The sequence below is a fragment of the Equus caballus genome, chromosome 20 (genome assembly GCF_041296265.1).
Source record: "Equus caballus isolate H_3958 breed thoroughbred chromosome 20, TB-T2T, whole genome shotgun sequence".
In the NCBI taxonomy this organism is placed as follows: domain Eukaryota; kingdom Metazoa; phylum Chordata; class Mammalia; order Perissodactyla; family Equidae; genus Equus; species Equus caballus.
Window position 1 is genome coordinate 29,317,422 of NC_091703.1, and position 25,731 is coordinate 29,343,152.

The 25,731-nt window shown below is 40.3% G+C and overlaps 1 protein-coding gene across 7 annotated transcripts; it reads left to right on the top strand.

Annotated features, from left to right (window-relative positions):
- The first annotated feature begins 27 nt into the window (after positions 1 to 27).
- ZSCAN9 (zinc finger and SCAN domain containing 9) lies at positions 28 to 24,421 on the top strand. 7 transcript variants are annotated; one of them, XM_070245026.1, is made up of 7 exons: positions 112 to 249; positions 1,333 to 1,400; positions 1,684 to 2,175; positions 2,348 to 2,495; positions 4,825 to 4,911; positions 6,117 to 6,781; positions 24,210 to 24,421. In XM_070245026.1, the coding sequence occupies exons 3-6, from the start codon at positions 1,756 to 1,758 to the stop codon at positions 6,731 to 6,733; spliced, it is 1,272 nt and encodes a 423-aa protein (XP_070101127.1). In that variant the 5' UTR covers positions 112 to 249; positions 1,333 to 1,400; positions 1,684 to 1,755; the 3' UTR covers positions 6,734 to 6,781; positions 24,210 to 24,421. The 7 variants fall into 7 exon arrangements, with proteins under 7 accessions (XP_014589759.1, XP_070101128.1, XP_070101126.1 ...); XM_070245025.1 differs by lacking the exon at positions 1,333 to 1,400 and having other exon boundaries at positions 107 to 249; XM_014734272.3 differs by lacking the exon at positions 24,210 to 24,421 and having other exon boundaries at positions 111 to 249; positions 6,117 to 7,029.
- The last annotated feature ends 1,310 nt before the right edge of the window (positions 24,422 to 25,731 follow it).

Here is a 25,731-nt window from a genome sequence, read left to right on the forward strand (position 1 = left end):
GAAAAAGAACTGTATACCCAGGAAATTGGGGGTTTCTGCCCAGGTGAGGCAAGCGCCGGAGGTAGGAAACGAGACAAGGAATCCTAGACCGGCCGGAAGTGCCTCTGCTTGGTGGGCCCCGCGCGGCGGGCAGGCGTCTTCCGGGCGGGCCATTGTCCGGGCTGGGCGCTCGTTCCCACGCCCAGGCAATAGCGCCAGGCTCCCTTTTCGCCGTTTGCAGGTCTCGTGAGTCCGCCCCTGGAACCTACGGTCTGTTGGTGTGCCTGAGAAAGGGGTGTGGGCGGTGACCCTCAGCCCCGGGGAGGGCGGAGCAGGGGGAGGCTGTGGCCTGTGCTCGGCAGCTCCGGGCGCCCCCTGGACCAGGCTCCTCATCCCCGGCTGTGGGGACAGGGCACGGGAGAGGGCTGTGGGAGGCCTGCGAGGCTGAAGGGTCGTGACCGTGAATAACCACAGCCGGATTAGGACTCAGAGTAGGAAACGCCTGGAGTCTGGGGACATACCTTCGGGGAGAGGAAGTCAAGAACAAATTAAAAATGACTGTGCAGCCTTCGCCATGGAGAGCCAGTATACCCTCTCAGACAGAACATTTTGGTTCTAAAAGCAGATGAAGGGGCGTTGAATGGACCGATTTTCATTGCAGAATGTGGCACTTCCCGATTCCCTTTCCCATAGTTCATTGATTCTCAAACCGCAGAGTGCATGCACATCCCTGGGGAGCCTGTTAAAGATGCATATTCGGGGGCTCTCTTCCCCCGCCCCCCCCCCATCCCCAATTCTGATTCCCTAGATGTCTGTGGCAGGCCTGCCTGGTCAAGCTGGAATTCAGCTGCTGGGCTGCACTTCCTGAGGTTTTGGAGACACACAGGTCTCCTGGGTTTCAGGCACCGCCTGGGTATGAGCAGAAGACTTCCTTCCGGCTTCTGTGGATTCTTAGGATTGTCCTCACAAAGAATTTGATCTTAGGCTCCCTGCTAAACTTCCCCTGGCCTGCATTTCTTATGTAGTGACATAGTGATTGTGGTCATCAAACCTCAGAGGGTGATTGTGAGGATTAAATATGGTCCTGTGTAGAAAGCATGTTGTGACTGTTTGGCAGTGCTGACCATTACTCGCAGGCAGCAGCCGAGCAGGGTGGAAAGCTCACAGGACTTGGAATCTACCAGAATTTTCCTTTCTGTCAATTTAGTGAAAATGATACCAACTCTAAATGGTTGTTTTGAAGAGATTAATTTTAAAAACTCAAGATTTCAAAATAAAAGTGAGTTCATTCATTTAGTCAAATACAGGAACAATATTTCCATTTATTTTTTCTCTGCTTTGGCTTTTATACAGTGGGGCTGAACTTTTTAACCATTCTGAGTGGTCTGTGTGGTGCCTAATTCTTCCATGAACTCCATAAGGTATTATTTGCTATTTCTTTTTCACATTAAGAAACTGGAGCTTGAAAGAAGCTAAGGAATTGGCACACAATTAGTAAATGTTAGAATCGGAATAAAACCTAGGTCTGGATAGCTTGAAAGCCTGTGCTCATTATGCCTTATGTTTTCCATCATTCCCATCCTTTGGTCACCAAGTCACTTTACTTTCATTGAAGGGCTTTAGGGTCTAGGATAATTGCTTATATTATCAGTTGCTGTCTTCGGCTATTGCCTTTTTTCTATATAAATGATTTTTACTGCTTAGGAGGAAACCTTCAGAGGTGCTTCTGAAACAAGCTCCAGCTGGAGGGTACTTTTTAAGTTATTCAAGGTCAAGATGAATACAGGCTCAAAGGAGGTTTTATCCCTGGATGTTCAAGCTCCCGAAGTGAGGGAAGAACTTCTCAGAGTGAAAATGAAGACAGAAAGTCAGCTCCAAATGCAGGAATCCAGACTGAAACGCAATAATCCACTGGCAAGGGAAATTTTCCGGAGGCGCTTTCGGCAGCTCTGCTACCAGGAGACCCCTGGACCCAGGGAGGCTCTTACCCGACTCCGGGAACTTTGCCACCAGTGGTTGAGGCCACATGTGAGCACTAAGGAGCAGATTTTGGAGCTGCTGGTGCTGGAGCAGTTCCTGTCCATCCTGCCGAAGGAGCTGCAGGGCTGGGTGAGGGAACACTGTCCGGAGAGTGGGGAAGAGGCTGTGACTTTGCTGGAGGATCTGGAGAGAGAGCTTGATGAACCACAGCATGAGGTAGGAAAAGTGATTTGCTAGGGAAGAAGTATGTGCTGGTTACCAAGGACCTTTGTATCCTCTGCTTTGTATCTCCTTGACTTTGGTGATAGAATTTCCCGCTTATTTTTGGAAAGCATTTCTTTAGACAGTTAATTTCTGCAGAAGTCAAATCTTGTCTCTTTGTCCTCAGATGGTAGCCCACAGACGGGGACAAGAAGACCTCGTTAAAGAGACAGTGCCTCTTGGAGAGCAGACGTCACTGAGCCTTGAGTCTGAGCCTAAGGAGCCCCAGCTCTTATGTGACCCTGCTCAGGAGCCGCGCTCTATTGGAGAGGCAGGTGAGGGACAGGGTTTATCTGATGTTGAACGTATCCCACCTGGTCAAGCAAAAACACAAAACCTAGAGCTGGGGAGACAGGCGATCAGAAGACTTTACCAGATAGCAACAATGCTCAGTGCTTCTAAGCGTCTAGGGTGGTCTTCTTTGTCCCCTCCCCCTGCATGCAGTCTTGCCCCTTGGTACCATCCTGGAAGCTCTCTGGTCTTCTGGCACGTGATACATTAGGAAGACTTTCAGAAATCGCTATGGAGAGCAGCTTTAGAGAATGGGCTTCGAGGCTTGACAGACATAGGTTACATCTTGGCTTGGCCTCTTGGAAGTTGCTTGTACTTGTGCAGGTTTCTTAACTACTTGATGTCAGTTCCCTCATCTGCCAAATGGGGTGGATAGTAGTATTGTCTTAGTCCGCCCAGGCTGCCGTAACAGAATACCACAGACTGGGGGGCTTAAACAACAGAAATGTATTTCCTCATAGTTCTGCGTGCTAGGGATCCAAGATCAAGTTGGTTTCTGGGGAGACCTCTCTTCCTAGCTTGTAGGAGGCCACCTTCTTGCTGTGTCTCACATGGACACTTCTCTGTGCACATGCGTGTGGAGAGAGAGCGCGCCAGCTTTTGTGTTTCTTCCTCTTCTTGTAAGGACATCAGTCCTACTGGATTAAGGCCCCACCCTTATGACCTCATTTAACCTTAATTACCTTCTTAAAGGCCCTGTGTGCAAAGAGAGTCTCTCAGAGGCTAGGCCTTCAACATATGAATTGGGGGCACACACAATTCAGACTGTAACAGGTATGTACCTCAGAAGGTTGTTGTGAGCAATGAATACAAACAATTTATGAGGAGCACTTGGCATGCGTTATGCTTAGTACATAGTAGCTGTTCTTATCAGAAGTTGCCAGTGCCACCCTTGCTGACTGGGGTTTACACTCAGAGTAGAGAGGTGTGAGGTATGCTCGGTAGGTGGCAGGTGGTTGGAGAATCTGGTGGAGTCAGACTTGCCATTTCCTTATATGTGATCTTAGTGGTGGCAGTACTGAGTACCAGTGGGGCAGAACTGGACACTTGGGTCTGAGTCAGCTGCCTTCCCTTTCTAGCTCTGCCTGCAGCCATTGGCTCCAGCTTCTGTCTAATTTCCCACACTTACCATCACAGCCTCTCACTGACTTTTTGTTACCTGACAATCAATCTACAGCAGAGTTCTGCTGTTTTCATTTTCACATTACCCCATATGTATCAGAGCCACACCTTCCGTTGCCTCTCTGTCTTCTGCTTCTATTTATTTCATCTACCCTAGCAATCATACTGTTATCACAGATTTCTGTCACTTGGAACCCATCTCTTGATTTAAATTAAAATGTACTTGTTGAGTAAATTCTGTGCCCACTGTAGACTTTCCTTTGGCTCCCGTGATCTCATCAGATTAAAATTTCTTCTGGTTTTGTTTTCTTCCTTTAAGAGTATCTTTCCAGTCAGTTTCTTTGTTTCTTTCTTCTTCATTTCCTCATGAACTTGGACTTTTCGTTTTCTGGCCATCTTCTCCTTTCTTCTGCCTTCTAGACAGCATCCAGAATGTGGCTGAGAACCCCTCTTCCAAGAGGCACATCTAAGTAAGTTCATCCACACATCCATCCATCCATTTAGTCATTCATTCCTTCAGCAAATATTTATTAAGCATTTACTATGGCTACTGGAAAGTATCCAGAGGGCATCTACAGATGGGAGAGTTCTCCCTGTAGGACCATCAGTGCAGCTGTGTGTTATACTTTCAGGAAAAGCCAATTTTGTAAAGCAACATAGTGACAGAGGAAATGTTGGAGATTACAAGCACCAAATCCAAGTTCCAGCTCTTCTGTTTTTCAGCTAAGCAACATTTAAAGTTATTTCAGATCACTGAGTTTGAGTTTCTTTTTGAATTCATGCTGATTGTAAAAAATCCAAATAATAAAGGTTTATATAGTAAAAGTGGAGGTTGTCCTCCAAATTCACTCCCCAGGAATAACCACTCTTACCAAATTGCTGTGTATTTTCCAGACTTTTTTCTAAATATATAGCTATATATGTCTACCTATATATTTATCTTTCTTTTTTTCCCCACTTCTTAAAGAGGTGGGATAATAACTTTAAAGGGTTTTGTGGTGAGTTAGTTTGATATGTCTGTGAAAGGACTTTGTAAGTCATGGAAGGCTGTGTAAATGGTAATTACCGAAAGGTGGGAAATGTCTTCGTTTTTATATTCTACCCAATTCCCTTGTACATTTCAGATATAAATGTGAAGTTTGGGCAAAAGGGTAGGACTGATCCCACTTGTGGCCCGTTTCTTCTCTGCAGACACATTTCTGTTTTCCAAACCTGTTGTCATATCTCAGCTAAAAGAAGGAAGAGAGCCATGGTCTAACAACAGAGGAGTCCTAAGAGGTACCTATCCAGGAGCATGAGGGACAATGCAGTTTGATGTGAGAGGAAGAGCCAGATGTTTTGTAAAAAGAAGGGGTCGGGGGCTGTTTTCCTTGGGCTTTTCTGGGTTACAAGGTGGAATCACACCCAGGGAACCTAAGACATCCTAAGGACACCACAGCAGCTGCACTCTAGTGTTTAGACAGTTTTTGTCTATTTATCTCCATTCTCACCTTAAACTCCTCCAAGTAAAGAGGGTCTGATTGAGTTGGTTGGACCCTGTCCAATATGGGCCAGTCCTATGGGGCCGCCTTTGGCTCAGGTGCCAGTCCCTGGGCCAGTCAGTTGAGGCCATAGTAATAAGATTGATTTCAATACTTTCTTTTTCGTTCATGCAACAAATATTTATTGAGCAAGTACTATGTGCCAGGCATGATTCTCAGGGAATAAAACAGAAAGATACTGCTGTCATGGAGATTAGATTGTAGCAAGAGGAAGACAAAGAAAAAACATACAAATAAGGAGATGATATAGTATGTTAGAAGGTGGCACGTGCTTTGGAATAAAGCAGAAGTTAAACAGGATAAGGGAGATTATGAATGCTGTGGATGGGGCAAACAGATTGCAGTATTAAATAAAAGAATTAAGAAGGTGAGAGTTGAGCAAAAACTTGAAGGAAGTGAGAGAGAGAGCCTTGCTGTTATCTGAGGTGAGAGCTTTTCAGAAGAGAGAAATGCTAGAGTGCAGGCCTTGTACTGGGAATGCACCTAGGATGGCTGTGGATTTGAAAGTCATAAAGTACTTCCTGAAGCACCTAGAATAGTACAAGCTTAATACTTGTTCCATAAATGAATGAATGAATGAATGTATACATGAGGTAACTTTCCTTGGGAAGTTAAGGCTCCCTACTTCAAAATGAGGAGAGTGTTCTAAGGGAAAACTCCAGAGATGCCGCCTGATTCTGACCCTTCTTTCCCTTGAGCAAGTATAAAAAAATCTTTCCAGGCCCAGTCCACGTAAGGATGGACTGAGCTGCATTTTGCCAAAGAAGGCAGGCTTCTGTATTACCTGGAGGAAGGTGTTACCACCTGGCCCTTCTGTTTCTAACCTCCCTACTCTGCTGTAGGGTTACATCAGGTTAGAAGCACCTTGTATTTCTGAGCACATAGTGACCCTCCCATAGACTCAGGGAACAAGTGATATTTACCTGGTCTTTTTTGTTTCAGATGAAATGACCAAGACTGAGGACAGAGAGTTGGTGCTAAGGAAAGACTGTCCTAAGGTAGTGGAGCCACATGGGAAAATATTTTATGGACGGATCTGGGAGGTATCACACCAGAATCACCAACGTGGAGAAGTTGGTGAACACAAGGGTCGGATAGAAGGGCACTGGGGAAAGCCCTTAGGAGAAGGACAGCACAAATGTGATGAATGTGGGAAGAGCTTTGCTCAGAGCTCAGGTCTCATTCGACATCAGAGAATTCACACTGGAGAAAGACCCTATGAATGTAACGAGTGTGGGAAAACCTTCAGTCGCAGTTCTGGCCTGTTTAATCACCGAGGAATCCACAATATACAGAAACGGTACCACTGTAAGGAGTGTGGGAAGGCCTTCAGTCAGAGTGCAGGTCTTATCCAGCACCAGAGAATCCACAAGGGAGAAAAGCCCCATCAGTGCAGCCAGTGCGGTAAGAGCTACAGTCGGCGTTCATTTCTCATCGAGCATCAGAGAAGCCACACCGGGGAGCGACCTCACCAGTGCAACGAATGTGGGAAAAGCTTTAATCGCCACTGCAATCTCATCCGCCATCAAAAGATCCACATGGTGGCTGAGCTGGTCTAAACTTTGCTATGTGCAAGTTTTCTGGATCATTGGCCAAGTCGTGTGGGGGTAGGTTAAGACTAGAAAATGCCTTTCTTCCTGTCTCCACTAAATGTGTTTTAGAACAAATGCTGACCTGTGGTCCAGGGGCATCTGAAGAGGAAGGTTTGGGTTTTTGAAGCTGCTGCTTTCCCTTTGGTTCCTTTACCCCTTCCCAGTTCTTACTACCCCCATCTCTTATTTATTCTCATTGAGATGGCTGCTAAACCTTCCCAATATTGTAATAAATGGTGCTGCTGTAGCCGACTTGCCTGAAAGGTCTGTATCTGTGTTTAATTCCTAAAGATCACATAGAGCCCTGCTGATGTTTTATGATAAATGGGTCTTTGGTGTTCCCATGGCCAGTACCGACATGGTAAACATCTTTTCTGCCTTACTGCTTCCCTCTGGCTCCTACATGACACTCCCTTGGAATAGTGACCAGCATTGGCTGGGTGTTTTGTTGTTTGCAGAGTTCTTCCCTTTACTTAACCACATTTGGTCCTTACAACAGCCACGCAGGAGAATGAGTATTATCATGATCTCATTTTACAGATGGGGAATCTGAGGCTCAGAAAATCCAAGCATCAGAGCCAGGGTTTAAACCCTGGACTTTTATTTTTAGTACCTTTTTATTTTTGGAATACTTTTAGACTTATAAAAAAGTGGCAAAAATAGAGTTCTCATATATCCGTCACCCAGCTTCCCTTAATGTTAACATCTAACATCAGATCTTTTTAGTTAAACCCTTGACTTTTGACTCCAAATCCCTATCTGTTTATAGTGTCATGCTTCATATTGGTATTCTCACATTTCCTCACTTAAGCTTAGTCACCTGAAACTCCTTTAGTGCTTTTCCGTCACGTCTTCAGCGTTACAAAAAGTCCTCTGTATCCTGGGTACAAGGCCACATCAGAGATTGGGATCACCATCCAGATAAGATGCTTTAAAAACTGCTGTCTGAAGTCTCCTGAATCTTTCCTTTCTGTTGCTTGGCTTAGGTCTGGAGAAAAATTTGCCTCCCTGTATGTTGTTGGGAAGTTTTCCTAGAGTTTGGATAATGGGTGAGAGAATGTGTTGGTAGCAGCTCAAAGAAGACTTATGTACCTTGTGTGTTCTGCACCCAAAGGAAGCTCTTTCCCAGGGAAGTTTCCTCATGGGGAGCAGGAATCCACTCTTCTTGGGACTAAAACAGGCTTGAGGCTTGATCCGAAAGGCTCTCTTGGCCTCCCCTCCCTTGTTCCCTCTTATGATTTCTTCACCAAGGCTGCAGCTCCATCTTTTTCCTTTAATGTATTTGATGTTTGGAAGTTTCCCTAGAGATGGGAGTGAAGGCAGGAACATCCTGCAGTTTGCTCAGGATGGTCCCTGTGCATACACGATTTGAGCTTTGTGCCGTTTTCAGTAACTCCAAAATGTGTTGCACGGGGCAGCCAACTCTTGAATTGGGGATTATATAATTTAACCCCTCTGGAAAATTTCAAACAAACAACAGTGGAATAGCATAGTGAACCCCCATGTACTCATCACCCACTTTCAACAGTTACCAACTCATGGCCCATTTGTTTCATTTATACCTTATATTATATCATATCATATTATGTTATATTATATATAACATGTATTATATTATTATGTATTTATTGTTTATTATATATATTATATTATACTCACTTCCTTTGGATAACTTTGAAGCAAATTTGAAATGTAAATGTTGATTCAGGTTGAGATCATTAAGCGGATGTGGTGACTGAGTCCTTTCTCGATCCCAGTCTCTATCTCCTTTTTTCTTGTTTCTCCACTGAGTGAGTGGCCTAGGAAGTTGGATTTTAAGTCAAAGCCCGTATTAAGTTTCCCATCACAGGGAGATAAATTACCTCATACACAGCATCACCTAAGAATTCCATAAAATGTCAGCTTAAACTAAGGCATCCATTTCCCTCTCTATCAGAGAAAAGTTCTACACTTTGGGGGGCAGCACAAGATGAATTTCCACATCACAGCAGGTGTAAAGGATAAAGCTCTGGGATCATTTGATAGAAATGTTAAGTATAGAATACCTTCCCCTACCAAACAGAAATGGTCTGGGGATTAGCTATCAGTGGTTACAGTAATTGTCATGGATAGAGTCCCCTGTCTTGAGTGAGTTAAGGGTCAAAAGTTCAAATATTGAAGTAGTCTCTTCTCATCCTTTGTTGTGTCTCCATACCACATGGTATAGTGAAAAAGGGGGCCAGGAGTCAGGTCCCAGGGATGGAGTCCATGCGCAGTGAGTTCTAGAGTGTGGACCTCACTTGGTTGGGTTTCCAAGAAGCAGAACCTAGGCAGGGATTCAGGTCCAGGGGAATTACTGAGGAGAAATAAGCTGCAGGGAAAAAAAACGCAAGGCAGTGAGGGAAGCAGGATATGGGAGAGGAATGGGCTGAGCAAGATGTGGTCTCAGTTAAAGTTTAGCCCTAGCCTGATTTGGAAGACCGGCCTCGAATAAAACTTGCCCTTGAGGCGAGGGCCAGCCTTTTGTACCCTCAGTGAGTCACTCATTGACTGAAGGCTGCCCTGAGAGAGGAGAGCAGCCCCTTTGTCCAAGGGTAATTCTTCAGAGAAGGGGCGGATTTGAGCCATTAGCCGCCAACTCAGCAATCAAAGGGTGGGTGCATTGCAATCAGGAAATGGGTGTACTGACTGGGTGAAGGGCACCCCGGCAGGACACCACTGGCATCTATTACTGTACTTAACCTCTCAAGGCCCCAGTTTCTTCACCTATCTTCTTACTTTGCAAGATTGTTGTGAGGAACAGCAAATAGCCATTATGTGAAAGGACACTGTAATCTATAAATGCTACATTTAACAAATAGAAGGTGATATTACTAAGTTTGAAAATGATATATCAAGGAAAAAGGATCATCTGACATAGCAGTGAGAGACTTCTCTTGTAAGTTAAAGTTTTTTGTGGGACTTTTTCTTTTACCTCAGATTTTTAAAAAAGTGTATTATAGACTGCACTCACTTGGATTTTAAAAGTAAATTAATATTAAAAAGTAAAGGCTTGGGGCTGGTCCGGTGGCGCAGCGGTTAAGTGCGCACGTTCCACTTCTCGGCGGCTCGGGGTTTGCCAGTTCGGATCCCAGGTGTGGACATGGCACTGATTGGCAAAAGTGATGCTGTGGTAGGCATCCCACATATAAAGTAGAGGAAGATGGGCATGGATGTTAGCTCAGGGCCAGTCTTCCTCAGCAAAAAGAGGAGGATTGGCAGATGTTAGCTCTGGGCAAATCTTCCTCAAAAAAAGAAAAAAGTAAAGCCTTGTGTATTGCATGAAATTGTCTGTTTCCATATATGTTTATCCTGAACTAATCATTTAGTGTATGTGCAATGTAAATGTGTTCCACAACAGTCTCTCAGCTAAATCAATCTAAAAGTCCTCCCATCCCAACTTCTTTCCTTCCCTGCTCATCTCACCCCATCTGACTTAGTCTGCTTGGGCTACCATAACAGAATACCATAGGCTGGGTGGCTTACACAACAGAAATTTGCTTCTCACGGTTCTGGAGGCTAGGAAGTCCAAGGAGGGAGGAGGGTCAAGCTCTCTGGTGTCTCTTCTTAAAAGGGCACTGATCCCATCATGAGGGCCCCACCCTCATGACCTCATCTAACCCTAATTACTTCCCACAGGTCCCATCTCCAAATACCATCACATTGAGGGTCAAAGCATCAACACATGAATTTGGGCATACACAAATATTCAGTCCATAATACCACCCCACTACCTCCAGTGACTGCTCTCAACACACTTCCCCCATTGTTTCATCATCTTTTCTTGAGAACCAAACATAACTGTATTTTTATACAATCATATTATGAATAAGGAGAGTTTTCTTTCTTCCTTTGCTTTCTTCTCTTTCTTATCTTGATGCACTAGTCATCTGTTCAGCACAATGTCAAGGAGAAGTCATAGTAATAGTCATCCTTATCTTATTTCTAATTTTGAGTGGATACATCTGCAAATAGCATATTTGCTGTGCGTTTCTGATTATTATCCTCATAACATTAGGAACATTCCCATCTAGTCCTCATGTACTAGAAGTCTTCATCATGAATGGGTCTTGAATGTCATCAAATAATGTTTCTGCATATGTTAAAATGGTAATATATTTTTTCTTTTAACCTATTAATGTGGAGAATTATGTTAGCAGATTTTCTATTTTGAAAATATTAGTTTCTCAAGTTTGTTAATTGTATTGTTCAAATTCTTTTACATCCTTACTAAGTTTTTGTCTATTTGATCTATTGATTATTGGGAGAGGTTTGTTAATACTATGCTGTGGGAGGGGACTTGTCCGTTTCTCCTAGTATTCTGTTGGTTTTGCTTTATAGATTCCAAGGATATGATTTTAGGTATACAGAGGTTCAGCAATTATGTGTCTTCTTGTGGAATTATTCCTTTAATCATAAAGTCTTTATATCTAACAATGCTTATGTTGTTGATATTAATGTAGCTAGTACAAAATCTTTTAGAAAATATTAGCCTAGTATACCTTTCCTATCCTTTATTTAAGAAATAATTTCCTCTGGACATCAAGTGCACAGAATTAGATTAATTATAATCCTTGATATGATTCATGACATACTGTCATCATTGGTCCATGAATGCCCCGCGTTTTTTGTGTGTGTGTGAGGAAGAATCGTCCCGAGCTAACAATTGTTGCCAATCTTCCTCTTTTTGCTTGAGGAATATTGTCACTGAGCTAATATTTGTCCCAGTCTTCCTCTGTTTTGTGTAGGATGCCATCACAGCATGGTTTGACAAGTGGTGCTAGGTCCACGCCCGGGTTCCGAACCTATGAACCCCAGGCTGCTGAAGTGGAGTGTGCAAACTTAACCACTATGCCACTGGGCCAGCCCCATGAATGCCATGCTTTTGATTATTAGTTTGGAAATTTAGGTAGTTAATTTTAATAATTAGCACTTGTTAATGTGCCATCCAAAACACAAGTAAGACCTTGAAAAACATCTATATATCTAATCATTTGGTGCTGCTCATCTCAGCCGTCTGATTTCTCCCAATTAAAGGAACGTCATTCTGAATCCTGATTTTATAATTTCTTGCTTTCCTATTTATATACTTTGATTGCATATATATGCATTCCTAAGAACTATAAGTTTTATTTTAATTGATTTTAATAACCCTTTATAAAACTTTCTATGTTCAATCTTGTCTTTTGACTCATCAGTTTAATCCAGTTATGTTTATTATGATTATTGGTTTATGTCTGGTACCTGACTTTGTCTTTTCTATTTTTCATGATCTTTCTTTGAGTTTTTTTCTCTGTTCCTGTCTTATGTTGATTAATTTATATTTTCTTCCTTTTCTCCCATTTGCATGTTTGAAAATTATACACTTTTTTTTTACTGGTTACACAGAAAATTTAAATATGCCCACATGACTTGTGAGGTTATGAAACTCATCTCCGTCCCTGCCCTTCTCCATGATACTGTACAAAACTTGGATGCCTCTGTCAACCTCCTCTAATATTACACAGCATTGTTCATTAGTATTTTAGTTCCACTTGTTTTTAAGATACTCTGACCCCAAATTGACATTGTCATTATAATTACTGTTTTTACTGGGTTTTTATAATCAATGATTGATTATATTTTCATATGTGTGTTTTAACAAATTAGTTTTACCCACTGGGTAGTATCTTGAAGATTCATTTTTCTTCTCACTGAAGTACATCTTGCAGTGGTTTCTTTAGCAATGGCAACTTCTGTTAGTGTGAACATGTTTTTATTTCATTTTCACCCTTGAATATTAGTTTCCATGTGTTTGTAGTGAGAGAGCCCTCATTAACTCAGTCTCCTTAGAAGGTGGATAGTTGTTTGAAGATTTTAAAATGCTATTTTCCAGCACACAATAAGAAAGACACTACTGTCAATTTATTTGTTATTCCATTGTAGGTAATCTCTCTCTTTTTTTTAAGATTTTTTTCCTCTTGCCTGAAGCTTTACTACAATGCATCTAGGTTTATTTTTATATAACTTGCTCCAGACTTGGTGTGCTTCTTCCAACTTGAGATTTGTATCTTCCATCACTTCTGGCAATTCTCAGTCAATGTCTCTTTCAAAATTCTCTTTGAAGAATGTAATTTTTCCTGGTTCTCCTGTTACCTATATGTATTGGACTTTCTTCCGAGTCTCTTCATCTCTATTGTGTTTTGCTGGTCTTTATCCCCCTGTGATATGTATCTGCAGATCAATCTTATAGTTTACTAATTCTCTATTAGCTATATTTAATATGTTAATGCATAAGATTTTCATTTCAATGCCTATTTCTTTTTTTTAAATTTTTTTTTTTGAGGAAGATTAGCCCTAAACTAACATCTGCCACCAATCCTCCTCTTTTTGCCGAGGAAGATTGGCCCTGAGCTAAGATCTGTGCCCATCTTCCTCTATTTTATATGTGGGACGCCTGCTACAGCATGGCTTGACAAGTGGTGCATAGGTCCGCACCTGGGATCCAAACTAGTGAACCCCGGGCCACTGAAGCGGAACGTGCGAACTTAACCACTGCACCACCGGGCCAGGCCCTCATTTCTTAATGTTTTATTTGGTTCTTTTTCAAATCTGTCTGCTCTTTTCACTTTATGTCCTGTTCTCCCATTGTGATTTCTAGATCTCTAAAAAAAATCTTTAGGGGGCTGGCCCCGTGGCCGAGTGGTTAGGTTCGTGCGCTCCGCTGCAGGCGGCCCAGTGTTTCGTTGGTTCGAATCCTGGGCGCCGACATGGCACTGCTCATCAAGCCACGCTGAGGCGGCATCCCACATGCCACAACTAGGTGGACCCACAACGAAGAATATACAACTATGTACCGGGGGGCTTTGGGGAGAAAAAGGAAAAAAAAAAAATCTTTAAATGTTCTAAATACAGTTTATAATTTTCTTCAGATTATTGTATTATTTGAAGTTCCTAAGGAGCCAAGTCTGCTGTTCATTTCTACTGATTCCTTTTCCAGGGTAAATGCTTCCTTCTGTAATTTCTGATTTTCTGTCACATGCTAATTTTCAAGAGGGATTATTTTTTATCTGTGGTAGTCCACTGTATCCTGTGGCAGGTTATGGAAGGGTCCTTACAGAGTTGTTTTGCATTTCCTCCTAGTGAACCTAAATAATCCAAGGGTTTCCTGGACCCTAGACCATATGTGTTAATTTTTAAAATATGTTATTTTTTTGACTTTCAGATTCCTACAAAATGTAGGTACTGTGAATTCTGGTTTCCCTTTCTTACCTCCCACCCCCTCCTCCAATGGTAGAATCTTGGGTTTTAATTTCCACCCAGAGGCTTAGGAAGAGACAAGTCATCTTCTTGAATTAGTGTGTAGAGTGTTTTATATAGTCCTAGTGTTCTTGCTTTATGTAGGGAATCTAATTTCTAGTTCTCTTCCTCATGCTAAGTTAAGGCCGCCTCCCTATATCTTTTTATTGTGGATTTAAAATGTATCTACAAATTCCCTAATGATTCTCCCTTTTAAGGGTAGAGTCTAATTCCATTCCCCTGAAATGTGAGCTGACTTTATCCTCTAGCTCAGAGATCCTTTCCTCGGTCATGTCCAGTCTACTAATAAGCCCATCAAAGCCATTCTCCATTTCTCTTACTATGTTTTTTATCTCTAGCATTTCTTTTTGGTTTTTTCTTAGGATTTCCATCTCTCTGCTTACATTGTCCATCTTTCTTGCATGCTGTCTACTTTATCCATTAGAACTGTTAGTATATTTATTATAGTTGTTTTAAATTCCTGGTCTGATAATTCCAACTTCCCACCATGTATGGTTCTGATGCTTGCTCTGTCTCTTCAAATTGTGTTTTCTTCCTTTTGGTGTGCCTTGTAATTTTTTCTTGATAGCTGGACAAGATGTACTGGGTAAAAGAAACTGCTGTAAATAGGCCTTTAGTAATGTGATGGTAAGGGTAAGAGAAGTGTTCTATAGTCTTTTGTTTATGTCCCAGTCTTTTAGTGAGCCTGTGTCTCTGGATTGTTTCTTAGGTTTTTCCTTCCCTCGTAGATGGGACAGGGTCGCTAGAGTCAGTTATTTCGCTTCTCCCACAAGGAAGGCTAGAGCCAGCTGGAATTGGGTATTTCTCTTCCCCCAGGTCAGTTATGTTCTGATAATACTTCAGTTGGCTAGACTCTGGTTAACTAGTTTCCCCTGTGGGCAGGCCTTATTAAAAAGAGCAGAGTGCCTGGTTTATTTCAAAATGATTCTTTTTCCCCTCCTCTCTGCTGCAAGCACAAGGGGATTTTTGTCTGACATTTATTGAGGGATCCTGGTCGAGCTCCTGGAGGTAAATCTCACAATATTGTGCAGGCTTCCTTATGACTGGGTCCCCCTGGAGTTATTAACTCTCAGAGTTGTCCACACTGAACCCCCAGCAATGCATCAATTGAAGTTCAGGGTTTCCTACCCCGGCGCCAGCCTCACAGTCGTTTCTGCTCGAGTTTCTGCTTCAGTAAGCCTCTCCTCCCTGTGTTTGCCTGTCTGTCTCTCCAGTCTTGGGGGCAGCAGTTTGCCCTGTGTCCTCCCCTCTTTTATGGATCCAAGAAGAGTTAATTTTTCAATGTCTTCGGCTCTTTACTTGTTGTTAGCAGTGAGTGGTAACTTCCAAACTTCTTAACATGTGAAACCAGAAACTGGACAATATGTGTGAGCTAAGTTTGATTACCCACCTCTAACAAATAGAATGTGGTGGGAGCTGCATGTCATCTGAGGCTAGATCATAGAAGAATGCAGCTTCCACTCTTCTCTTTCTCTCTCGGATTGTTCGCTCTGGAGGAAGCGAGCCACCATGTCATTACACTCAAGTAGCCCTGTGGAGAGCCCATGTAGAGAGAACTGAGGCCTCCTGCCAACAACCAGCAGTGATTTACTAGCCATGTGAGTAAGCCATCTTCGAAGGAAATCCTCCAGTCTCAGTCAAGGATGACAGCAGCTTTGGCTGACGTCTTGACTGCAACCTCATGGAAGACGCTGAGCTAGAATCACCCACCTAATCTATTCCTGACCTATAAAAATTATGACATATAATAAGTGCTGTTGTTTCAAGCCACTGAGTATTGAGGTAATGTGTTATACAGAAATAGTTAATACACTGCCTTCCTAATGGCCAGTATCCAGGTAAATATCTCTGAGAGTTTCTTTAGCACCAGTTCACAAGCTTGTCACAATATGTACCATCAAATTCTCTCCTCATTACTGGCATTTGGGAAGTTTCCCTTTCATTCTTTTGAGCTCAGCTATGTACATAAATGTTCTTTTATTATACTTTATTATTTACCTGTGTCACTTGGCCATATTAACATATGATAATTTTCCGTAAAATTATAAATTATTACAATTAACTTCAGAAAAGATAGAGAATTTAAGGAAACTACAATTTCTTAGAACCAAGTTTAACTGAATATGATGAAACGTTCTAAGTACTAGTGGCTTAACTAAAGGAAAACTTCATTTATCTCTTTTATAAAAGAAGTGTAGAGACAGAGAGTTTAGGGCTGATATGGCAGCTCCATGATGTCATATAGAGATATAGGATATATAGGAGATATATAGGCTCATACATTTCTGCTAAACCACCTTGGTGTCTGGTGACATTCTTCAAGATCAACTTAGCATCCAACAAGGCTGCCAGAGCTCCAGCCCTCACATCTGCAGTGTGGGAATAAAGGAGTGAGAAAAGCAAAATGAAAAATAAAAGTCCAGCCCTAGCTGAATCAACTCCCTTTAGACTCTTCTCTGAAAGTCCCACAGGATACATCCACAAACGTCTCATTGACTTGAACATAGTCTCAAGACCATAAGTAGTTGCAATGGAGACTGAAAAATGTCCTTTATTCCAGTGGCAATGTATCCAGCTAAAATCAGGATTATTTCTGTGAGAAGGAAAGAAAAAATGGATCTTGGGTGGACAATGAGCAATTCCTGCCACAGACTAATAACCTGAGAAGAAACAGAAAAATTGTCAAAGATTTACTCCCAAAACAACACCAGGTCCAGAGAATTTCACAAGTAAAATTTATAAAAACTCTAAGGAATATAAAGATACTTTCATTTAAACTTTTCTGGAGTATAGAGAAACAAAGGAAATGATTCCAAGTTCTTTTTATAAAGTAAATATCACATTGATATTAAAACCTCTCAGGGGCCAGCCCCGTGGCGGAGTGGTTAAGTTCGCACGCTCTGCTGAGGCGGCCTAGGGTTTTGCTGGTTTGGATCCTGGGCACAGACATGGCACAACTCGTCAGGCCACAGTGAGGCGGCATCCCACATACCACAACTAGAAGGACTCACAACTAAAATATACAACTAGCTACTGGGAGGATTTTGGGAGAAAAAGCAGAAAGAAAAAAAAAACCTGTCAAAACCAGCATAAAGAGAAAACTACCAACCAAATTTACTTGTAAATATTAATGCAAAAATCCTAAATAAATATTAGCAAAAAAAACCCATAGCACATTAAAGGAAGAATGGATTATGATAACACTCATTATTAATTAAACTAGAAATAGATAATAAAAAAGATATATCTTAAAAACAATGTTTTTTAAATTTTGTCAAGGTCATATTGGTTTATAACATTGTGTAACTTCAAGTGTACATTCTTATTTATCAGTGGCTCTGTATAGACTGCATCATGCTCACCACCAATAGTCTTGTTTTTGTCTGTCACCATAGAGATGTGCCCCTTTGTGCCTTTTGCCCACCTCCCCCACCCTCTTCCCCTCTGGTAACCACTAATCTGTTCTCTTTATCTCTGTGTTTTTTATCTTCCACATATGAGTGAAATCATATGGTGTTTGTCTTTCTCTGTCTGGCTTATTTCACTTAACATCATACCCTCAAGGTCCATCCATGTTGTTGCAAATGGGATGATTTTGTCTTTTTTTATGGCTAAGTAGTATTCCATTGTATATATATACACCACATCTTTATCCATTCATCAGTTGATGGTAACTTGGGTTACTTCCATATGTTGGCTATTGTGAATAATGCTGCAATGACGTAGGGAGGCATAGATCTCTTTGTATTGTTGATTTGATGTTCTTTGGATTAATACCCAGTAGTGGGATAGCTGGATTGGATGGTATTTCTATTTTTAATTTTTTGAGAAATCTCCATACTGTTTTACATAGTGGCTGCACCAGTTTGTAATCCCACCAGCAGTGTCTGAGTTTCCCTTTTCTCCACATCGTCTCCAACATTAGTTATTTTTGTCTTGGTAATTAGAGCCATTCTGACAGGTGTGAGGTGATATCTCATTGTAGTTTTGATTTGCATTTCCCTAATAACTAGTGATGTTAAACCTCTTTTCATGTGCCTGTTAGCCAGCTGTATATTTTCTTTGGAAAAATGTCTGTTCATATCCTCTCCCATTTTTTTCATTGGGTTGGTTGTTTTTTTGTTGTTGAGTTGTATGAGTTCTTTATATATTTTGGAAATTAGCCTCTTGTCAGTTACATGATTTGCAAAAATTTTCTCCCAGTTGGTGTGCTGTCTGTTCATTTTTTTTCTTTACCTTGCAGAAGCTTTTTAGTCTAATGTAGTCCAATTTGTTTATTTTTTCTTTTGATTTCCTTGCCTGTGTAGACATGGTTTTCAAAAGATACTGGATGTCAAAGAGTGTACTGCCTATATTTTCTTCTAGGAGTTTTATGGTTTCAGGTCTTATATTCAATTTTTTAATAGATTTTGAGTTAATTTTTGTGTATGGTATAAGATAATGGTCTACTTTCGTTCTTTTTCACGTGGCCATCCAGTTTTCCCAATACCATTTATTAAAGAGACTTTCCTTTCTTCATTGTATGTTCTTGGTTCCTTTGTTGAAGATTAGCTATCCATAGATGTATGGTTTTATTTCTGGGCTTTCACTTCTGTTCCATTGATCTGTGTGTCTCTTTTTCTGCCAGTACCATGCTGTCTTGAATACTACATCTTTGTAGTATATTTTGAAGTCAGAGATTGTGACGCCTACAGCTTTGTTCTTTTTTCTCAGGATTACTTTGACTATTTGGGGTCTTTTGTTCCCCATATGAATTTTAGGAGTCTTTGTTCTATTTTCACAAAGAATGTCATTGGGATTCTCTTGGGATTGCATTGAATCTGTAGATTGCTTTAGGTAATATGGACATTTTAACTATGTTTATTCTTCCAATCCATGAGCATGGAATATCTTTCCATTTCTTTATGTCTTCTTCAATTTGTTTCAATAATGTCTTATGATTTTCAGTGTATAGATCTTGCACTTCCTTGGTTAAATTTATTCCTAGGTATTTTATTCTTTTTGTTGTGATTGTAAATGAGATTGTATTCTTGACTTCTTTGTCTGCTAGTTCATTATTATTTACAGAAATGCAACTGATTTTTGTCAGTTGATTTTGTACTCTGCACTGTTGCTGTAGTTGTTATTTCTGATTGATTCTTTATGTAGAATCATGTTGTCCACAAACAGTGAGAGTTTTACTTCTTCCTTTCCAATTTGGATACTTTTTATTTCTTTTTCTTGCCTAATTGCTCTGGCCAAAACTGCCAGTACTATGTTGAATAGGAGTGGCAAGAGTGGGCACCCTTGTCTTCTTCCTGTTCTTAGAGGGATGGCTTTCAGATTTTCACTGTTAAGTATGATGTTGGCTGTGGGTATGTCATGTATGGCCTTTATTATGCTGAAGTACTTTCCTTCTATACCCATTTTATTGACTTTTTATCATAAATGGATGTTAGATCTTGTCAAATGCTTTCTCTGCATCTTTTGAGATGATCATGTGATTTTTATTCCTCATTTTGTTCATGTGCTATATCACATTGATTGATTTGCAAATGTTGAACCATCCCTGCATCCCTGGTAGAAATCCCACTTGATCATGGTGTATGATCCTTTCATGTATTGCTGTATTCAATATGCCAATATTCTGTTAGGGATTTTTGCATCTATGTTCATCAGCAATATTGGCCTGTAATTTTCCCTCTTTGTGTTGTTCTTGTTGGGTTTTGGTATTACAGTGATGTTGGCCTCATAAAATGAGTTAGGAAGTGTTCCATCTTCTTCAATTTTTTGGAATAGTTTGAGAAGGATAGGTATTAAATCTCCTTTGAATGTTTGGTAGAATTCTCCAGAGAAGCCATCTGGTCCTGAACTTTTGTTTTTTGGGAGGTTTTTGATTACTGTTTCAATCTCTTTACTTGTGCTTGTTCTATTCAGATCCTCTATTTCTTCTTGATTCAGTTTTGGGAGGTTGTATGAGTCTAAGAATTTATCCATTTCTTCTAGATTATCCAATTTGTGGGTATATAGTTTTTCATAGTATTCTCTTATAATTCTTTGTATTTCAGTCATATCCATTATAATTTCTCCTCTTTCATTTTTAATTTTATTTATTTAAACTTCTCTCTCTCGGTGAGTCTGGCTAAGGGTTTGTCAATCTTGTTTATCTTCTCAATAACCAGCTTTTAGTTTCTTTTTTTTTTTTTTAAGATTTAAAAACATTTTTTTCCTTTTTCTCCCAAAGCCCCCTAGTACATAGTTGTGTATTTTTAATTGTGGGTCCTTCTAGTTGTGGCATGTGGGATGCCACCTCAGCATAGCCTGACGAGTGGTGCCATATCCGTGCCCAGGATTTGAACCAGCAAAACCTCGGGTTGCCAGAGCGGAGCTTGTGAACTTAACCACTTAGCCATGGGGCCAGCCCCCCAGCTTTTAGTTTCATTGATCCTTTCTATTGTCATTTTGGTCTCTATTTCATTTATTTCTGCTCTAATTTTTATTATTTCCCTCCTTCTGCTGACTTTGGGCTTTGTTTGTTCTTTTTCTAGTTCTGTTAGGTGTAGTTTAAGATTACTTATTTGCAATTTTTCTTGTTTGTTGAGGTAGGCCGGTATTGCTATAAATTTCCCTCTTAGCACTGCTTTTGCTGCATCCCATAAGAGTTGATATGTTCTGTTTTCATTTTCATTTGTCTCCAGGTATTTTTTTACGTGGAGACAATCTTGAAGGCAGCGAAAGACCTCATATAGTGAAACTCTATTAATTTCCTAAGGCTGCTGTAACAAATTAGCACAAATTTGGCATCTTAAAACAATAGAAACTGATTCTCTCACAGTTCAGGAGGCCCAAATTCCAAAATCAAGGTGTGGCAGAGTTGTTTCATTATGGTGGCTCTGAGGGAGAATCCATTGCTGGCCAGCTGACAATCCTTGGATTCCTTAGCTTGTATCCACATCACTCCACTTCTGCTTCTTTCACATTGTCTACTCTTCTGTGTGTCAGTATCTTCTTGTCTTCTTTCTGTCTCAAATATCCCTCTGCCTTTCTTTTATGAGGACATATTGTTGGGTTAGGGTCCACCCAGGTAATTCAGGATGATCTCCTCATCTCAATATTCTTAACTTAATTGCATCTGCAAAGACCCTTTTTCCAAATAAGCTAATGTTCACAGGTTCTGGAAATTAGGACATGGACATATCTTTTGGGGAGCTACCATTTAACTCACTACAAACCCCAATAAGATTAAAAGATTATAAATACCTTTGTATATATATTTCACAAAATTGTTTAAAAATTTAAAAAACATATTATAAATATGTTTGTTATATGAATTATTACATTATGTGTCACTAGTATATGAAAAAATAGACCAATAGAATAGAATAGAAATTCCAGAAATAGACCAGATACCTAAAATAATTTAGTAAATGATGAGGCTGCTGTATCAAATCAGTAGGAAAAATAGGAACCATCAAAAGTGATGTTGGGACTATTGGGTCACCATCTTTTTTTAAAAAGTTGGATCCTTACCTCTACATCAGAATAAACTCTAAATTTATCAAAAATTTAAATATAAGAGAATGAAACCATAAACTGCTAGAAATAAACATGGAACAATGCCTTTATAATCTTGAAGGGGGACAAAGCTTTTTAAATATTAGTATTGAAAATCCAGAAACCATAAAAGAAAAGATTCATAAATTTAATTGCATTGAAAAAACTTCTGCATGGCAAAAAATCTGCACAAACACACAATATAGAAAAACATTTGCTACTTATATATAAATAGTCCCTAGAAGTCAAGAAGAAAAAGACTATAATCTCAAAAGAAAATGGACACAGAATTCAAACAGTTCAAAGGAAATAAAATGGAAAAGGCTCTTACATACATGTAATGATGCTCATTCTCATTTAGAATAAGAGAAATGCAAATAACACTTCACTGAGCTGTCATTTTTCATGTATCAGATTGGCATCAATTCAAACAAATCCACATTTTTTATATAAGCTGTTGGAAGATAGGTACTCTTATTCATTGCTGGTGGATGTGTTTGACAAAAATACCCATGGAAGGCAATATGGCAATATCTACCAAGATTATGCATATCCCCTTTGACCTGGCAATCCTACTTCCCACTGGCAATTTACCCTACAGATATACTTACACATGTGCAATATGATGGATGTACAAGATGACCTATTGCAGCATTGTTTGGAAATAGCAAATACTAGAAACAACATAAGTGTATCAAAAGGAGATTTGTTAAATATTTAAGGTACATCCATATAATGGAATACTAAGGAGCTAAAAGGAAGCTCTCTATATCCTGATATGAAAAGATCTCCAAGATACATTAAGAGGAAAAAAGCAAGATGCAGAGCAGTGGGAATAATAGACTACTTTTTGTATAAAAAAGGAAGGAAATTGAGAATAGACATTCATGTTTGCATAAAGAAACTCTGAAATGATATACCAGAAAAATTTTACAGAGGTTATCAGGGTGAAAACTGGGAATATGGGGGACAGAGAGAGGTTTTTACCATATATATATATAATATATAAAATATATGGTATGATAGATAATATATTGATTTTTGAAATTTGTGAATGTATAATCAATGCAACATTTTTTAAAAATTAAAAAATAAATGTAGAGGGCCAGCCTGGTGGTGTAGTGGTTAAGTTTGTGGGCTCTGCTTTGGTGGCCCAGGGTTCACAGGTTTGGATCCTGGGTGCAGAACTACACACCCCTCATCAAGCCATGCTGTGGCGGCATCCCACATACAAAATAGAAGAAGATTGGCACAGATGTTAGCTCAGTGACAATCTTCCTCAAGCAGAAAGAGGAAGATTGGCAACAGATGTTAGCTCAGGGCCAATCTTCCTCACCAAAAAAAATTAGAAAAAAAAAATTAAAAACCTATATAAGAATGTAAAAAATAATCTAATGAATGAACTTTTAAAGAGAAAACAATGAACAAGATAAAGGAAACAATATACTGGGAGTAAGTCTAAAACATAGGGATAAACACACACACATCTTCGATATAGGTAAGAAAAAGATCAACAACCACATAAAAAAATTAAGCATAGGACATACACAAACAGTTCACAAAAAAGAAATAATTAAAAAAATTTAAAGATATAAAACTATGCTCAAACTCATTTGTAGATAAGAAATTCTAATTAAAACTTCAATTGATTGACTAGGCAATGAGTAAAAGCTTGACAGCACCCTGTTGGCAAGGCTGTGGGGGAAACAGGCAGCCTCACACAATGTTATACTGAGATAAGTGGAGCCATGGTAGAGAGCAATGGTTTGGGAGCCATTTTGAATGCTGGGTTTGAATGCTGGATGTGTACATTCTGGCAAGTAATTTACCTTTCTATGCTCCAGTTTTATCATTTGTAAAAGATGGATTATAGTATAACTACCTCATAAGGTTGTTGAGAGGATTTAAAAATGTAATCCAGATAAAGCTTAGACAGCACCTGACAGACTTAGCACTCAATAAATATTCACTATTTGTATTACAACCAACATGCAAGGCATTTTGGCAATGGCTGTCAAATATTTTATGTGCACATTTCCTTCAACCCAGCCTTTACATGTCTAGACATTATGCAGAGAAAAGGAAAAGATCAGAGCATGGTTGAAGCCTTCAACTGGAAAATAAAAGTGTTTCCCGTTGGTACTCTACTTGGTTCAGACCATTCAATAAATCAGTAAAACATCTACAACTTGGCAAGGTCAACATCAATTGCCATTTAGAAGATAAGAAACAGAACCTCAGAGAATGTGTATTAATTATCTATTGATGTGTACAAAATTATGTCAAAATTTAGTAGGTAATTTATTATTCCTTATCTCTTCTGTGGGTCTTAGCTGAGTGATTCTGGCATGAGATCTTTTACGAGGCTGCAGCCAAGATGTTGGTTGAGGCAGCAGTTCTCACTGACATGGCTGTTGGCAGGAAGCCTCAATTCCTCCTCTCAACAGGCAGCTTGAGTGTCCTCAGACATGGTGGCTGTCTTCCTCAAGAGTGAGCAATTCAAGAGTGAGAGAGAGCCAGGAAGAAGTGATCCTTCTCATGACTCGGTCTTGTAAATCACCTAGCCTCACTTTTGCCATGTTTCCTTTGTCAGAAACCATCACAAAGTCTGCCTACATTCAAGAGGAGAGGCATTCGATTCCACCTTATAGAAGAGGAATGTGAAATACTTTGCAGGTACATTTTTAAACCACCACAGACGATACCTGTCCCAAGTTTACACAGTTGCTGAATGGCAAAGAAGGTGGTAACAAACAAGCTCTAAATCTCAAAGGCTTACAACAATAAATATTTATTTCTCACTCATGGATGTGCAGGTTGCTTTGCCTCCACTAAGCTTTCCTGGGCTCAACTGGGCTTGTTCCCAAGCTATAGCTTGGGTTCAGATCTGCCCTACTGGTTTTCTCATTCAGGGATGCATTCTAGAGGATCAGCATGACCTGGGGCAGTTTATTCCCCTGGTAGAGAGAAGAAACTGAAGGAGGCAAGTGGAAACATAATGCCTTGTAAAGTTTGCTCAGAACTAGCACACTGTCACTTCTGCTCACATGCCATTGACTAAAGTAGGTCACAAGACCAAGCTTAAAGTCAATGGGACATGGATACGCCTATTCCTACAGGAAGCAGGCAGGACACATGGCAAACACCTGGAAACACAATCCTGTTATTGTGGAGGGAGGGAGGGAGTGGTTATGACAATAATACAATTGACCACAACTACACTGGAAAACCAGAGGTTAGAGGAAATTGAGGCTTGATATAGTAAGAGAGTTTCTAGTGATGTGTTCTGCAGTTATTTGATGTTGAGCCTGATCACAGTCTGTGAAAACAAAAAAAAGCACTGCTACATTCATTCATTTATTCAACAAATATTTATTAAGCACCCACCATGTGGCAGGAAATATTTTAAGTGCTTGGGATACATCAATGAACAAGACACAAATACTCCTGCCTTTCTGGAGCTTATCTTTCTAGTTGAGGAAGTCAGACAATGAAGCTAATAAATAAGTAAATCAGAGAGTCTGTTAGAAGGTGATGAAATGATAACTTAAAAAACAGCGGGCTATAGGGAGGATGAGGAGTATTAGCTTGTGGTTTAGTATTAAACAAAGTAGTTGAAGTAAGCCTTATTGAAAGGATGGCGTTTGAGTGGAATTAAAAGAGGTAGGTGAGGAAGTTAGCTAACTGGATTATTCTAGGAAGAGGAAATAGCTAGAGCAGAGGCCTTAAGTGGGTGTTTGCTTGTGTGATCAGGAAACAAGGAGGCCAGTGTGGTTGGAGCTGGGTGAGTGAGGGGGGAGGGTGGGCGATGAGGTCAGAGAGGTAGTAGGGAATCAGATTGTGAAGAGCCTTTCTGATCTCTGTAAGGGCTTGGGCTGTTAATTTGGACAAAAATGGAAACCATTGCAGGGTGTTGAGGGGAAGAATGCTGTGTGTGATCTGACTTAGATGTTTAAATAATTGCTCTGAGTGATATGTTGAGAAGAGCCTAAAGGGAGGAGAGCAGAAGCACGGAGACTCATTTGCAGGCTATTGTAGTAACCTTGGGAGAGGAATAGTGGCTCAGCCAGGATGGCGGCATTGGAGGTGGTGAGAAATGATCAGCTGCTAAATCT